Source organism: Rhododendron vialii, chromosome 6a, assembly GCF_030253575.1.
Source record: "Rhododendron vialii isolate Sample 1 chromosome 6a, ASM3025357v1".
NCBI lineage: Eukaryota > Viridiplantae > Streptophyta > Magnoliopsida > Ericales > Ericaceae > Rhododendron > Rhododendron vialii.
Genome location: NC_080562.1, coordinates 15,672,495 through 15,689,474, shown reverse-complemented (window position 1 = coordinate 15,689,474; position 16,980 = coordinate 15,672,495). Strand labels below are relative to the sequence as shown.

General features: G+C 48.1%; 1 protein-coding gene across 1 annotated transcript; it reads right to left on the bottom strand.

The window, feature by feature from the left end:
- Window positions 1-359: 359 nt before the first annotated feature.
- Window positions 360-3,259, bottom strand: LOC131329083 (protein trichome birefringence-like 34). The gene is made up of 5 exons (XM_058362151.1): window positions 3,077-3,259; window positions 2,812-2,989; window positions 2,227-2,423; window positions 1,888-2,043; window positions 360-880 (listed from the first exon to the last, which is right to left on the bottom strand). The coding sequence occupies exons 1-5, from the start codon at window positions 3,166-3,168 to the stop codon at window positions 568-570; spliced, it is 936 nt and encodes a 311-aa protein (XP_058218134.1). The 5' UTR covers window positions 3,169-3,259; the 3' UTR covers window positions 360-567.
- Between the last annotated feature and the right edge of the window lie 13,721 nt (window positions 3,260-16,980).

Genomic DNA, 16,980 nt, shown 5'->3' with positions numbered 1-16,980 from the left:
TACTTTGAATCAAGAATTCTGGATATTGTACTAGCGCAGGATTTTTGTAAGAATTCTGGGCATTGAACGGCTACTTGTGCTTGCCAATATTTTAATGGCGACTCTTTCTTTTTCTTTATTAAGTAGTATCTCTTTTTCTCGTAATACGGGTCGATTTTGATTTCAGAAAGCTCAAATGTCCATACTGATTTATATTCAGGTGGTCCTAACACTTTATCATAAAACACAGTTTGCGTAACCAAATACCATTGAAGCATAACCAAAACCGCTACAGTTACATCAAGCTAAGTTAATTATTTGTAGTTAAGAAGTTCCCCCAAACATATTTGTAGATTGTGCATAACTATAACGCATTCATATTACGGGCATCCAATGATTGTTTGCCATAAAAAAGATGTAAAGAGTTTTTCTGTCTTAACAAAAAGAAAAAGAAAAAGGGCAACTCTCGCATTTTGTTCTCCTTTGAAATCTTGAACACAGCCATATTGAAAATTTTATGGATCTTGAATGGCGCTTCTTTCTCTACTTATATCAATAATAGGAAAGGTAAGCATAGAGAAGCTCATTTCATACATCAGGAACTCCAGGAAGACACCAATGCCCACAATCTGAATAACTCCGAGGGTTCGATAATTGCTTTTCAGTTAAATTCACCCATTGCTTTCTGTAAATGGATGGATGCCCGTCTTTTCGATACTCGGAGAGTTGGGTTATGTTGAGAATATGCACCTTCATACCTCTCCCTTCCAATTCATCAATTGTTTCCTCCACCACTTGCATCATTTTGGGATTTGACAAGGTTCCCGAATACCCCTCCTTGAGTATTGGCTCGGTTTCATTGTAACAGTTTTGGTTTGCATCCATTCCCCATTCTTCTCCCCTGCAAAAGCACATGAATTTGTCTATTTCAGTTCCGTAGTTTGAGAAGACAGTGATGTTCTCGAACTAGTTGTACTCGAGATGTAGAAAAAGTTTGTCCAAATTGCATTGATGCTGCATTTGCACTACCAACGTGGCGCCATCGCGACTTAATGCAGTGCTTTATATTTCCTCCTAGAATTTTGATCCATAGTTTCCTAACAGAATCAGTTGGTTTGGCCTATCAAATCACAAGTTCTAACCCGGTCCTATATGTTGATATTCAACATGCCTGACTTACACCTAGTCCCCTTTAACTGGGCCGGCCACTAAAATCGTACGTATGGATACCATCTGTTAGTCCAAATAACAACCCAAGAGGGGGTGTGAATTGGGGTATCTCAAATATAATGCGGAATTTAAATACTAATTGCTGCAGTAGAGTTTAGTAGAAAACCTTTGGGCTAACACCATCCTTAATGTATATTGGTTCGTTTCTTTGTTGTTCCTCATCTTCCACAAAATCGATCCTCTTTGACTGGACAAATGTGGTGCTCAGCATGTCTAGAGCTTACAGGAGAAGGGTTTTTTTGCTCATACAACCAGTATTATATATAACTAGCTGGAACTCTCTAGCTGGCTACCCTTGTGCACCTTTCATCTGAAAGCCAAGAGATCAATTCTCAACCTTTGGCTGAGTGTTGATTATTTTCCTCATTAGTTGGTTATTTCTCTCTTTCATGGGCTTATTTAGTCGGCAAATTGTGCACATATTTTGCTTGGGAGCTTTTGTTGTTGGACTTCTCATGTCATTCATTGGCCAGTTTTTGTACTCCATAAAGCAATTTCATACCAGTTGAAGAAAACATGAAAAGATGAGATGGCAGAGAAATAATTATTCTTGTAACCTCAAGGCATTTTTTTTGGATAAACCAACTTGAAATAGAAAAAAAAGGCTAAGCGAATATACAGCCTACAAGGGGCATTCTAACCAGCTGAAATCAAAATTGCAAGTAATAGAAAACATACCGAAGGTGAGCCGGTGACAAGCTAACAAAGAACAATTTGGTCTTGGTACAATTAACATGGATCTCCAACCAATCTGCCCAAGTCTTCAGACCCATTTCATATCTCGTAACCATTTGTACGTCAAATGTTTCATTGGATTTCTCGGATAATCCCCATCTAATCATCAAAGTTAATACAATAAAAGATTACCTATTTAAGGCAACTGATTCTCTTCAGTAAATATCTGATATATCGAGTACAAGAATCAATGTGTGGCTTACAATCTTTCTCGCAGATTTTGGATTGTTAGAATATTGAATATGAGATTCCAGTGATCAAATGGTTTGAATATGTACTTACGAGATCTTAATTTTCTCCTCAAGCCACCAAATATAGGAATCAAATATTAGTTCATCTGCATCAATCCAGCGTCGTGCATGATTTTTAATTGCCTCAATTCTGACCGTCCTATACTGTACATGATGGTGGAATGGATCATCACAGTTAGATTCAACCAGAAATGGAGCCCAATAGAAATCAATGGAAGCATTGTATTCCTTCATCATGTAAAGAACCAATTAGCCTTTACATACGAAGATTACAACCAGGATTTAAGAATTAATTCAAAAGACAGAAGACTTGGTGTTAACACTTACCTCATTTATTTAGGTCTATGTACGTAATTTGGACCATTCATCTTAGACGTTTATTGAGGCAATCATCTATGTAGAAAATTTCGAATTACTGGACTTAATTTTTGAATAAAATCATCCTACAAAAACGTGCCGTGCTTGGATTTGATTCCTAACTCCAGTCCTGTTTTTGTTTGTACGATCATTTTGATGAACCCTACTTGAATAATTATTCGTATAATCGGAACGGCCTGAGTACAACTACCGGCCGGAGACAAGCCTGATCAAACTAAAAAGTCGAATTTTGACTCACAATTGCGTTGAAGGTGAACAAGGAGCCATTGAAATGGGTGGACTTGGACTTGAGCCCAGGAGGGATGGAGGACTCGACAAGGCATACCAGTGAAACCCATTGGTTCCTATTCAGTGAATCTCCCACGAAAACAAGCCTCTTCCCCCTTAGCTTCTCTAGCAAAGCTCTGGCATCGAACCTTTTGTAGCAGAAGAAAAGAGAAGTACACATCAAACAAAATGGCATTCAGAGAGAGAGAGAGAGAGAGAGAGAGAGAGAGAGAGACCTAGGAAGATCACAATCATGAGCTTGCCATCTCCATTGCTGATACTTCAAGTCTTTTCTCCCAAACTTGTCACAAGCAAAGTCATCAAGCATGAATTGACACTTTTGCCCCTTGTACAGCGTGTAGGACTTCTTGTCAAAAACCCATTTGCCTGAAAACAAGTTGCAGCCCTGCAACAAGTTATTGCTACTTGTTTCATCTCCAACAATATTCCATTTTCTTTCTCGTTTGTGATAAGTATATGTTGTAGGGGTTCGATTTAGGAGGAAGGACCTTCGCCTGAACTAGTACTTCACTTCCGCTGCTCCGTTCCTCCGCCGCTGGACCTGCAACAAGTCACTAAGGCTGGAATAGCCTTGTGACCCTCCGACGATCAAGTTAGATGTAAGGAGAGTTGCTTTTAGGTCTAGGGTTAGGGGAAGATGGCATACCTCTCAAAGATGAATATCCCTTTGTATTTATAGACCTAGGTTAACTTGGGCTCCAAGCCAGTGCGTGGAGGTCACGCTTAGGTAACCGCCCTTGGTGACCTCATAGATGATGCCACGGGATAAGACGGTTATGAAGCACATGGGCAGATGATCCTTTTCACCACGTATCGTTCATGGTCCCCTCCTGCTATGCTGCATTCTGCCAAAAGACCCAAACGGAATGCACACCTCGGTAACTAACCGAAGTGTAAACAGGAGACTTGACGCCGAGCGAGTAAACAGAAAGATATACACAGGCCCATGTCAATATGAGGACTCGGTTGATGGTGGTCCGGTTATATTACCGAGACAATTACCGAAGCCTCCACAATAGCCCCTCAAGTCCCTGGAGCGTTGCACCTCTGCTTCAGGGTCTTGATCCTATCGTATGAGACATCAGGCCTTGGTCTTTCTTTTTAGAGAATAACCGAAGGGTGAAGTTGCTTCGGTAGATTTCGTTCAACCCGCGCCAGAGAAGAGCCACGTGTCAACTGTTGCCGAGATCTCAGAATCAAAAAGCTGCCTCGGCACGTGCCATGCCAGTTGATTGGTACGAAACGTCGCTTCGGTGACACGCGTCAACATGCCTAAGGCCTGAATATCCGGCGCCTGTCCTCGGTGCAGAATCCTTGATACTAGCCGTTCGATGATAACACATGTCGATGATCTAACGGCTCAATGCACGACGCTTCGTTTCCCGCACAGCTTTCCATCTTTACCAATATAAATAGGAGAGACAGAGGTGAGATCGTCACCCTTTCTTCTGCTTCTGAAGTCGAACCGCCGCCGCCGTATATTTCCAGCTTTCAATCGAGATTTCGATCGTTTTGGTTGGGAGATCTTGCACAAACTTGAGGTATGTCGACCTCCTTGCTTTATTCTCCATGTTTTGGTCATTGTTTTTGAGTTTTTTCGCCGTTTTCCTGCACTTGTTACGGCTGAGCAACCGCTCGCCACCGTCTGGTTCAAGGCGGCGCTGGGCTTCTCCAGCGTTGTTCACGCTATTACCGAGGTCTAAACTCATCCCGAGACCTAGATTCATCCCGAGGCCAAAACTCATCCCGAGACCTAGACTCATCTTGATCTCAAGGGAAAAGGCTTTTTGATCTTTAGAAATTCTTCCGAGAGGGAAGCACCTTCATAGGAAACGATTGTCCGAGGACACCGAGGAGCGATGACCATTCCGCATCGAGCGTTAGACATTGATTTTTCCCTGAGCACATAGCTAACGGGTTTTTTGCATTCCTTTCCTTGGTTAGGCAGAAGCGAATGGTCATCGAGCTCTCTTCGGACAGTTCTGGTAGTTCAGGCTCTTCTCCTATCGAAATTCCCGAGGACATTCGCCAGACACTTCGGGAGAGGGCGTTCTTCCGAACTCCAATCGACTGCGTTGAACCATTTGAACCCTCGAGTGCTCCTCGTGAGGTGACGACATTTGATTCTCAAGAGATGGAGGCCCCAAGTACCTCGAACCAAGGTCCGGATCCATTCGCGGATGCCCCCGAGGAGGTACGGGGACGCAGGAGGGCGATGAGGCCATGCCCATACCGAAATCAGTACTTTGACGGCTCCTCGGCTTCTTATGCTGAATTCAAGAGGGTATATAGCGTACCTCATGACGTTGATGTTCGCATTTTACCGAACAGCGATCCCAAGGACCTTCCTCACCGGGAGGGAGCACTCATATTCCCCTTGATGGCTATCACAGAGGGGGGCGTTAGATTCCCCCTTCATCAGTTTGTCCGAAGGGTTCTCCGAGCTCTCTCCCTCACGTCTTCTCAGCTGACGGTGAACTCCTACCGGATCATCACGAGCATTATAGAGCTGAGGAGACAATATAACCTCACGTTCGGACTCGAGGAGCTTTTCGGTGTATACCTCGTTGGAGTTAACCGGGAGAGCGACCGTTACTACCTCTCCTGTAGGACGGGATACGACACCTTCCTTATCGACCATCTTCCTGACTCGGAAGAGAGGGCGAGTATTTATGTGTCGGTCACCGGGAATTTATGTTTGGGCCCGGGGAGAGCGCGGACACAGCCACCACAGTTCAGTTCGAAACCGGGGCTCCTGGTCGGTAGAAGCATCTTCTTAGCTTTATTATGTTTGCACATTTTTCTTTCCTCATTGTATACTGATTCTTCCATTCTCTATCTTTCAGCCGAGGGAATCGTTGCAGAGCTTCGGGCAAGGGCTAACCGAGCGCAAATAACAGCTGCTTACGCCATTCCTATCACGAGTCGGTATGCACCTGAACTGCTCGAATACAAACTGACTTATACCGGCTATTTGAAAAAGAAGCCGAGGCAGCAAGGAGTCTCTCGAGGGGGATGAGGACGTGGCCGAGGGAGAAGCCAAGGAAGAGGAGAAGGTAGGAGACGAGGAGCTGGGGCGACAGAAGACGAAGTTGGTGATTCTGGTCCCCGAGGCGTGATCCGAGAAGAAATCGACCGGGAGACCCCAGAAAGGACGGGACTTAGTGGAGAGATGAACGGCCGTGGAAGAGAAGTGCTCAACCTTCGGCGCCAAAGGCCACGAGGACGGGGTGCCGGCGTCAGGATAGGCTCGCCGGGGGCTGGAGCTTCGAGGGTGATCCCTGTTTCTCCTCAGGAGCCTCCGGAGAAGAGGGCTCGGACCGAGGAGGAAAGCTTCGGACGAGGAAGGGGCGGGGAGCCGATCTTGATAGAAGAAACGGGGACCCGAGGAGATGAGGGAGATGTGGAGAGCCGGGGAGGAACCGAAACGGGGACTCGTGTTCCGGCGAGGGAGGTCCCCTGGGCCCCCGAGGTTCGTCACTACTCGGGGCGCCTAATTCATCACGCCGATAGCGCGTCTTCTAACATTGGGACGGCATTTGGGCTGCTTCGGTCGTGTATTCTTCCGAAGGATGCCCGGGCTGTTGAGGGGTGCACCGTGGATCTGACAGGAGAGATAGCGCAGGCACTTCTGAAAGTAAGTTACTTCTGAAAGTTTCTTCTTACTCCTTTGATCGTTTTGTTGGAATTTTGATCAATTTTAATTGTGTTGGTAGGCCGGCGCTCGGGTGCTCGCTGTGAACGAACAATGCCAGGCACGAGAGCAGGAGATGGAGCTGCTAAGGAAGACTCTTGCTCAGAGAGAGGACGACCTGAAAGTGGTGAGGGAGACTTGTGACCTCTACCTAGCCGACTTTCAGCGGTGCGACCGGGAGCGGGTACTTGCCGAAGGGAGGGCCAAAAAAGCTGAGGAGGATGCTGACACATTGAGGGCTGCTGGAGCTCGGGAGGTCGAGTTTGCACGGAACAAAGGCTACGATGAAGGCTGGGATGCTGCCGAAGTGGAATATAAGAAGCAGGTCCGGGAGATAGAAGCTGAGCTTTTCAGAGATCGGTTCTTGGACGGACTTCGGTACGGCCACAAGGCCTTAATAAGCAAGCTTACTCTGCCAGAGGGTTCGGAGCTTCGAACCGTGCCTGAGCCCCCTCCTGAAGAGCTCGTGCTACCGGAGGAGGAAAGCGAGCAGGTGCCGAACCAGGAGCCCCAAGCGACCGAGGAGCCAGCTGACCTTAGCGCCCCTGTTCCCTGATGAAGCATAGGAACTTTATATTTCGTAGCTCTGAAAAAGTACTTTAATTTTTGCCTGAATGGTCGGTTTACTGGACGGCTCCGGACATTTGGAGTTTGCCGTTCCAGGGATTGTAATCGTTTGATACTTGAAGTAGTACCTTTTTTGTTTATTGTTCGTGAATGAATGCTCTTCTTTTCTTGAATGTTTTTATCTTTGAAATGCTTGTTTGATTGGTTTGCTGCTTAGGTTATGATGCCCCTGCTTCGGTGGGACTTAAAAAGTTTGTAGAAACAAGTTTAACCGAAGCGTTAACCGAATCGTTTTGCCAAGCATAAAAAAGATGTTCAATCAAGAAAAAGTGACTCGTTCCGAAGCCCCAGCTTAGTAGGACCGAATCAGAATCATTCATTGTAATGAACTTTTGACATTGCACGCCCCTGCAGATTAATAGAAATGAGCTTATCGAGCAGGCGCGGGATTGTATTACTGCTAGGGACGTAGGCCGGCGTAACGAAGTGGTATGGCTTCTGCCATAGGTTCGTGACGCGGCGAGTCCGAACAGTGAGAAATTTCTGATGGGTCGGTGTAAGGGGCTCGGAGAAAAAGGCCGAGTATCCTTACAGCGAGTGACCAGAAATTTAGACGACCGAAGAGGCCCGGGCGACTTGGTGGGGATTTTTCTCCGAGGGTATCACCTATGGGAGAATAATATCCCTGAAGTCGGTATAAAATGGTCCGGGCAAGAATAGGCCAAGTATAAGTAATTTAAACAATCAGTGTACAAATAGTGCCAAAGAGCATTCTCATTAAAACTCGGGGTATTGTCAATACATAAGCAGATTGCTTTCAAAACTTTCTCAAAAGAAAATGCAACGTAATAAGGACAAAACGGGCTTCGGTGGCCGAGCACTATCCGTAGAACTTCTTCAAATTGTTGGCGTTCCATGACTTAGCAATGGGGGAACCATCCAGTTTCTCCAATTTGTAATTACCCGAACCGAGGTGCTTGAGAACTCGGTAAGGACCCTCCCAATTGGGCATTAACTTTCGCTTTTTGGACTTCTCCACCACATTTTTCCAAACGAGATCGTCAGGCTTAAACGACCGGAGGCGCACGCTTCGGTTGTAACCCTTTGCAACCTCCTGTTGGTATGAAGCGAGCTTTATCCTTGCGTTGTCCCGTTCTTCTTCGGCTAAATCGAGGTCCGAAGCAATGGTGGTGTTGTTGACCGACTCATCAAAATTTTCTGTTCTCATTGTTGGGAGTCCGACTTGGAGTGGGATGACCGCCTCCATTCCGAATGCCAAGGAAAAAGGTGTGCGACCGGTTGATCGCCGAGGCGTCGTACGATAGCCCCAGAGTACCCTGGGCAGCTTTTCGGCCCACTTTCCTCGCCGTGACTCGAGTCGTCGCTTTAGCCCGGATGAAATTGCTTTGTTTGCCGCCTCAGCCTGTCCGTTGCCCTGGGGGTAAGCCGGAGTGGACGTGTCCCATTTGATACCGTATTCGTCAAGCAGAGCCCGGTACTTCTGTCCTGTAAACTGCCCTCCATTGTCAGTAATTATGGCGAACGGCACACCGAAGCGTGAGATGATGTTACGCCACACAAAGCGGATGACGTCTGTTTCTTCGATGGTTACCAGGGGCTCGGCCTCGACCCATTTCGAGAAATAATCTGTTGCGGTTAAAAGGAACTTGAATCCACCCGGAGCGACTGGGAGCTTTCCAACGATATCCATGCCCCATTGGGAGAAGGGCCAGGGGCTGGTGAGAGGGCTCAGGTCCCGGGCCGGCTGATGGATAATGAGAGCGAACATCTGGCACTTTTTGCAACGCTTGACGAACTCTTCAGCGTCCTTCTTCATTGTCGGCCACCAATATCCCTGAGTGAGGGCTCGGTGGGCGAGCGATCGTCCACCGGAGTGACAACCGCTGTCACCGGCGTGAAGCTCTTCGATAATGCCCGGAACTTGATGTGGGTGTGCAACCAATAAGTACGGCCCGGTAAACGATCTTCGGTAAAGCTTGCCGTTGGGATTGAGCCAGAAGAGGGCAGCTTTGTTGCGGAGTCGGTGGGCGTCCTTTTTGTCGGTGGGAAGGGAGTCTTCCCTTAGGTAAAGGACGATTTCATCCATCCAGCTCGGACCGAGCTCTATGTTGAGTACTTCTTTCTGTAGGTCTTCGAGTTTAAAACTGGGCTTGTCAATAGAATTGAAGGAAATGGATCGGTGCCCAGTGCATGAGAATGCCGAAGCGAGACCTGCCAGGACGTCGGCGTGGGCGTTCTGTTCCCTTGAAATATGCTCGACTCTGATTGCTTTAAAGCGTTGAATGAGCTGGACTGCGGCGCTTAGGTAGGTACGCATGCGGTCATCCCGAGCTTCGTATTCTTCAGAGAGTTGGTTAACCACCAACTGGGAGTCGCTGTAAACGACGAGCTCTTCGATGCCAATGGCTTCGGCAGTCTTGAGTCCGGAGATCAACGCCTCATATTCGGCCTCGTTGTTAGAGGCTGGGAAATTGATGGAGAATGAGCTTTCGTGCAAGACACCGGAGGGTGAGAGAAGAACGACGCCCGCACCTGCGCCTCGGCTGTTGGATGCGCCATCGACGTACATTTTCCGTACATCTCCGTGAAAGAGCTGCCAAGCTATGCTAGGGTTGGCCTGGAGTACTGCTTCGGTGCTCGGTGGGGGTGCCGAAGCAGATACGTTGGGCGGTGTAAGCTCTGCGATGAAGTTAGCCAGAACCTGAGCCTTTATTGCTGTCCGAGGCTGAAAGTGGATTTCGAAATTGGCAATCTCAACGGCCCATTGTGAAATTCGGTTGGAGAGATCGGCCTTTCGGAGAAGAGATTTGAGGGGGAACTCGGTCAGGATGATGATGCGATGAGACTGGAAGTACGGGGCAAGCTTTCGGGAGGCTGAGATTAGGGCGAGCACGAGCTTCTCCAGGGGGAGGTAGCACGTCTCGGCGGGAGTCATGGTTTTGCTGGAGTAGTAGATTGGCTGGTGCTCCCAACCCTCCTGTCGGACGAGCACCGAGCTGACGGCGTGCGGGGAGACAGCTAGATAGAGGAACATGTCTTCCTGGTCCCTTGGAGTGACGAGGAGTGGAGCCGTGGAAAGATACTCCTTTAGTCGCTGGAGGGCTTGGTCACATTCTTCTGTCTAGTTGAAGCTTCGTCGGCTGCCTTTTAGTAGAGCGAAAAATGGCTGACATTTGTTCGAGGAGCGACTTATAAACCGATTCAGAGCAGCAGCCATCCCGGTTAGACGCTGAACATCGCGCTTGTTGTGGGGAGCCGAGAGCTGATCAATTGCTTGAATTTGGGAAGGGTCGGCCTCAATACCGCGCCGGGAGACGAGATGGCCGAGAAATTTTCTGGAGCTGACGCCGAATACGCATTTCTCGGCATTGAGGCGGAGTTTGTGGCGCTTGAGTATCTCAAAGACTTCGGCAAGGTGAGTTAGATGATCACCGGCGCGAAGACTTTTAACCACCATGTCGTCAATGTATGCCAGCATAGTGTCTCCCAGTAATTGCTCGAACATCTTGGTTATCATTCGCTGGAAGGTTGATCCGGCATTTTTCAAACCGAAGGGCATTACGAGGTAACCGAAGATCCCGTGGGGGGTAATGAAGGCGGTGTTCTCGATATCGCCTTCGCTCATGGCGATCTGGTGGTAGCCCCGGTACGCATCCAAAAAGCTGAGTCGCTCGTGACCAGAGGTGGCGTCGACAAGCTGGTCGATTCGGGGAAGAGGAAAGAAGTCCTTCGGGCAGGCATCGTTAAGGTTGGAGTAGTCGACGCAGACACGCCATTTGCCATTCTTCTTCTTGACTACGACGGTGTTAGCCAACCACTTGGGGTACTGGACCTCTCTGATTGCCCCAGCGTTTAGGAGTCGGTTGACTTCTTCAATGACGGCCTCGGAGTGAATGGGAGAGGACCGTCGTGCTTTCTGTACGACCGGTCGCTTGGCTTTGTCGATGTTGAGCTCGTGGCAGATGAAAGAGGGGTCGAGCCCCGGCATCTCGTAGGGAGTCCAGGCGAACACTTCAATGTTTCGGTTGAGAAAAGCTACCGTCTCATTCCGATCAGTGTCACTAAGTGAGGAACTGACAAGGAAGAAGCGGGAGCCGTCCTCGGTGATTGGGATTGTGGCCACATCTTCGACGGTTTTGTCGTCGGGGGATCTGCCGACGTCCTCCAAAACTGGGGCTTCTGGTGCTTCAATGAGATTCACCCGGGGGGTTTGTTTGGTGCTTCGGACAGCGTTGACGTAGCATTGCTTGGCCGCGGTCTGGTCTCCGTACAGGTCTTCCTGGTGCCCGTTAGTGCCGATGAAACGTACCACTTGGTGATAAGTGGAGGCAATCGCTTTAAGCCTATGCAGCCAGGTTCGACCAACAATGGCGTTGTAAGGGCCAGGGACGTCGACCACCACAAAGTCTATTTCAAGCGTTACCGAGCCGGCACGGACAGGAAGAGTGATCATACCGATGGGCCAGACAGGAGCTCCGTTGAAGCCGATGAGGGGAACTTCGGAAGGACGGAGGTCGGTCTCGGGAATCTTCAGATCCTTGAAAAGGGAGTAGTACATGACTTCGGCAGAGCTGCCCTGGTCTACGAGGACGCGACGGACGTTGAAATTTTCGATGCGTAGCTTGACCACGAGGGCGTCGTTGTGGGGAAGCTGGACGCGGTCGAGATCCTTCTCGGTAAACGTTATCGTCCATTTGGAGCCGTCGTCGGTTCTGGGGCGCTTCGGTTCGGGGCCAACTAGCATGACCTGCTTGGAGGAGGAGGCTTCATTCAATTCTGCCCGGATGACTCGGGCGGCTTCGGGGTTCAAGGGACCGTGTATGACGTTGATTGTCTGTACCTCTTCCTCGGTATGTGATTCGGTCCTCTGTGTCCGAGCCGTCGTCTTCTCGTGATCGATGAAGTTGCCGAGGTGGCCACCAGCAACAAGCTGTTCCAAGTAGGCCTTGAAGGGCTTGCATGCTGTGGTGAAGTGACCTTGCTCGCTATGGTAGCTGCATCGAACGATGGGATTCTTGATTTTCCCATTTTCGGTTCCGAGCTTTTGATTGGGGAAGGAGAAGAAGGGCTGATCCTTCACTTGATCAATGATCCGGTAGATGGGAATGGTGAAGACGGTCTTTTCGGCGTTGAAGTCACTTGGCTTCGGCCCCCTCCTCGGGGACTGCTTGATCGTGTTGACCTGTTTCTTCGGGGTTGAAATAGGTGCGGAGGCCGGTATGGATACCGAAGTGTTCAACGCTTTTGAACTTGTAGGCTTCCCGATGCCTCTCTCTGCCTTGGACTCGATGAGCTGACACCAGTTCTCGATTCGAGTCATAAGGTCCTTCATAGAGTTCGGCTTATGGCGAGCGAGGTCGTCGTAGACTTGCTCGTCCTGGGATGTGAGACCGAGCTTGAATCCTCGGGCAGAGATGACACCGTCGCAACCTTCTATCTCATTGAACAACTCCCAATAACGGCCGGCGTACTGCCGAAGCGTTTCGTCGTTCCTCTTACGGAGGGCTAAGAGGGAGTCGATCTCCTTCTCGTGCTTGTTGCTCGTTACGAACCGTGCCATGAAGGCGTCACAGAGGGAATCGAACGAGGAGATTGACTGAGCCGGGAGTTGATTGAACCAGGTGAGGCCCAGGTTGCCGAGGCTTGCTGGAAACACTTTGCACAGGAAAGCATCGTCCGAGGGTTCATTCCGAAGAAATAGAGACATGACGGTTTTATACTGGACCAGATGAGTGTACGCCTCGGTCTTGCCGTCATATTTTGCGAACTTGGGTTGGGAGAATCCTTTGGGTGGGGTAACCGAGTCGATCTCTCTTGTGAATGGAGAGGTCGAGAGTCGTGCAAGTCGCGCATCGCGATGAGGTCGGATCGAACGGTCGGGGCCGTCTGGACGCTCAGTCGTTGTACGCTTCTTGGGGACGAGTTTGTCCAATCGTTCGTGCTCCTTTCTCTTTGGATCGATACTAACCGTTTTTCTGGGAAAACGCTCCTGGCGATGATGTCGGTAGCTATCCCGAGCGGAAGCCTCGAGGCGCTCGGTGACCGGGCTCCTGCTGTTTGCGCCGCCGGGGTGCGAGACGATGGGACTTCTGGCTCGGGGGCCCTTCAGGCGCTCTCGGTATCCTCTAGTCTGGATCTCGACAAGGCCGTCATCTCCCCTGGATGCCCTTGTGAGGCTAGGGGTAGATTCCCGGCCTGTCCTGCCCACAAGGACGGAGTGGGTGGAGGAGGCAGAGACGCTCCCACCACCGAGCCTGTCAAAGGCCGATGGCCTCCTTCGAAGTTGCGCAGGAGAGCGAGAACGGTCCCTGTGCGATGTTTCTTTTGGGGCTCGTGTATCCACCGGTCTTGGTGACTCAAGACGATCCTTGACTGAAGGACGGGATCTGTGCTCTAGCAGGTGACCGGCTTCGTGACTGCGTGGGGGGGGGGGGGGGGGCGACGGTTTGTTCTTCCGCCGCGGCTCCCGGAGGAATGAGATGGGGAGATGAGGAGGTGTTTGATCTCTGCCAACTCGTCTCGGACGTGTCTGTCGCGGTCTACAACCGTCGTGAGATCATCGATTTTGCGCTCGAGATGGCGGATGTAGGAGTGGAGCTCGGAGGATGGGCCTGCGTCTGGAGCTGACGCTCCGGCGCCAACTCCGACGGATATGTGGTTCTTTCCATGGGCCGCCGCTCCTCCAGAAGCCAGGCTGTGGTCCACGAGGGAACCGAGCCCGTGGGCGGTACCACCGTGATGTGCGTCGTCGATCTCCACCATGTTTGATTCTGGATGTTTTAACGGAGCAGATGGGGGGAAGTGAAAGTTGAAAGGATGGCTAGGTCCCCAGCAGAGTCGCCAATTGTAGGGGTTCGATTTAGGAGGAAGGACCTTCGCCTGAACTAGTACTTCACTTCCGCTGCTCCGTTCCTCCGCCGCTGGACCTGCAACAAGTCACTAAGGCTGGAATAGCCTTGTGACCCTCCGACGATCAAGTTAGATGTAAGGAGAGTTGCTTTTAGGTCTAGGGTTAGGGGAAGATGGCATACCTCTCAAAGATGAATATCCCTTTGTATTTATAGACCTAGGTTAACTTGGGCTCCAAGCCAGTGCGTGGAGGTCACGCTTAGGTAACCGCCCTTGGTGACCTCATAGATGATGCCACGGGATAAGACGGTTATGAAGCACATGGGCAGATGATCCTTTTCGCCACGTATCGTTCATGGTCCCCTCCTGCTATGCTGCATTCTGCCAAAAGACCCAAACGGAATGCACACCTCGGTAACTAACCGAAGTGTAAACAGGAGACTTGACGCCGAGCGAGTAAACAGAAAGATATACACAGGCCCATGTCAATATGAGGACTCGGTTGATGGTGGTCCGGTTATATTACCGAGACAATTACCGAAGCCTCCACATATGTGATTATGATTAAGGCCCCAATTAAGAGGGCTATAAGGGAATGGAACCTCCATCCAATTCCCCTATTTGATACCTGACCTAGTGGTTGCTCTGTTTTCGTCATTTACTTCTGCTCCCTCTGGTTAATCTTGGGTGGTTATTTAGCTGAATGGAGGAGCAGTTGGCTAGTTTGTGATAATTGTGGGTAGCAGTTAGTTTAGGTGAAGCGTTATGTTTTGGAATGTGCCTTTTTTGTGACTTTCATCACTCTGTTGACCATTTTTCTTTTCTTTTCTTTTACAAACAAATTCTGGACTGCATTGAATTGCACCGTGTAGTTAAATGAAAATCCAATCACTAGAGATTCCACTTTTATGATTGAAGGTGTTTTGTCGTCTAATAATTTTGTTTTTTTGAACATCAAATAATGCCTCAATGACTACAGAGCAAAAAGAGACTCCAGCCCGCGACCCTGTTAGAGGGAAGAACGCCTCTATAAGGGCACAAAACCAGTACAGCTACTTTGTGAGGGAGTATCTTTGGCGTCGCATACTTGAGCAAGTATGAATAACTGTTAGGAATTAGATATCGGTATATCCTTCTAATATAATTAGTAATTACGTTTGTCTTTTAAAAATGATTTTTTAACATAAATGTCATTTCAACCTCCAAAAAATAGAAACATAAATGTCATTCACTATGTGGCTACTCATTGCCCCACTAATTGAATTTTTTCCCGTAAATATGAACTTACCAAAAAAAAACCTAAGGTAGGCTAATGTCAGAACAACCGCATTGTGCAATCCAAACCTAGCTGCAGACAATCGCCTTAGTTAACTTAATAAAACCAACTATATCGATGGAAATATCATTTAGAGTTTTTTTTGGCACCAGACCCCTTTAGAGCCGCAGGAGTATTGATGTACAAATGAGTTAGACTAACCACGAACCAAGTAAGGAAAATGATACAAGTTCTGAAAGTTGGATGTTTTGTAAACACTCTTATCGATATTCGATTAAATTTACAGAGACTCAAAACAACATATTTTAAACAATATGAGCAGCTATGTTTGTGGGATCCAAGATGGGTCCCAAAGACATATGTACGCGGGTTATGTATCCCCTCTATGTACCCATAGCAGCTTTGGATCCGGCTGATATGCTCCCAAGTGGTAAGTTAAAGCATCCAATTTAAAATCAATTGGCAATGAGAAGATAGGCAGCGCCTCAGGCTCATAAACTAATTTTCGAGGTGATAATTAACTGATGTGGGACAATTTCCATCACTCCTCTGTATGTGGAACCCCTGAGTAGTCGCACGTGGAGAGGTTAACAAAGAATCCAGAACACATGGATCACAACAAAACAAAGTGCAACTATGACACAAATAAAAAGAAAAAGCCTCCAAAAACCTAGGTGCAAGTATGATGCTCCCATTAGTAAATGGTATGTATGCCATATAATGTACGAAGTATGACCATCTAACATAGTAAGTGTTACCTTAGTAAATATGATGCAAGCCGATATTTTAATTATTCTAAAAATATAAAATTTTGTTTATTAGTATTTTCTACGCTCTAGTTCTAGATTATTGATTGATTATTTTCTAAAGGGCCCATTTTGGGTACCACAAAGATGATTCAAACAGCTTATTAGCTTTAAAATACTTTTCATTAATTGCTTCCTTGAATTTTTTTTGCTCAAGTGGATATCGGTAAAGCTTTTTCAGCTAGGAGTGCGCAAAAAAATCCGGCAAACCATGGAACCAGTCCAAACCAATTCAAACCGAATGATTTGGTTTGGTTTTTTAGTAGTGTGGTTTGGTTTCGGTTTAAAAAAATTAGAAACCGCATTAAATGCATGGTTTGGTCTGTGGATTTACGTTAATGCTTTTGATTCCAAACCGATCCGAACCGTATATTTATATAACTCATTTAACTTGCCCGAAGGGATGGTGGGCACATTCGCTGTGTCGCAAAGCCAAATCTGCAAAAGTGAGAAAGACAAGTAAGAAACTATAGAAAGCCAAGCCGAGAGTTGAGATAAAATAAGAATGTGAGAAAAAACCCAAAAAAGGAAAGCTGAGTGAGAAGCCTGCTTGTAGGAGGAGAGGGCTACCCCCAAAAGTCTCAGTCTCTCCAGAACGAACCTTGTCCAAACCGATCAAAGTCTCTGCCAAAACCAACGAAACTACATCCTTTTGAGCCTCTATCTGGATACCAATGTTAACTAATGATGAGCTAGCGTGACCAGCAGAGGGTACCAAGAGATAAGCCGCAAGTAAGCACATGCAAAGGGCCATCATGCGCCGAGATTGATGAGCCATGTTCATGAGATCACCAGGAGGAGAGAACATCTCAATGAGCCGCATTATAATGAGACGGCCATTGTTAACCAAGTATTGAGCGGCGCCATCGCTCAGCCCAAGAATCCCAGCCAAGACCTTGAAGATAT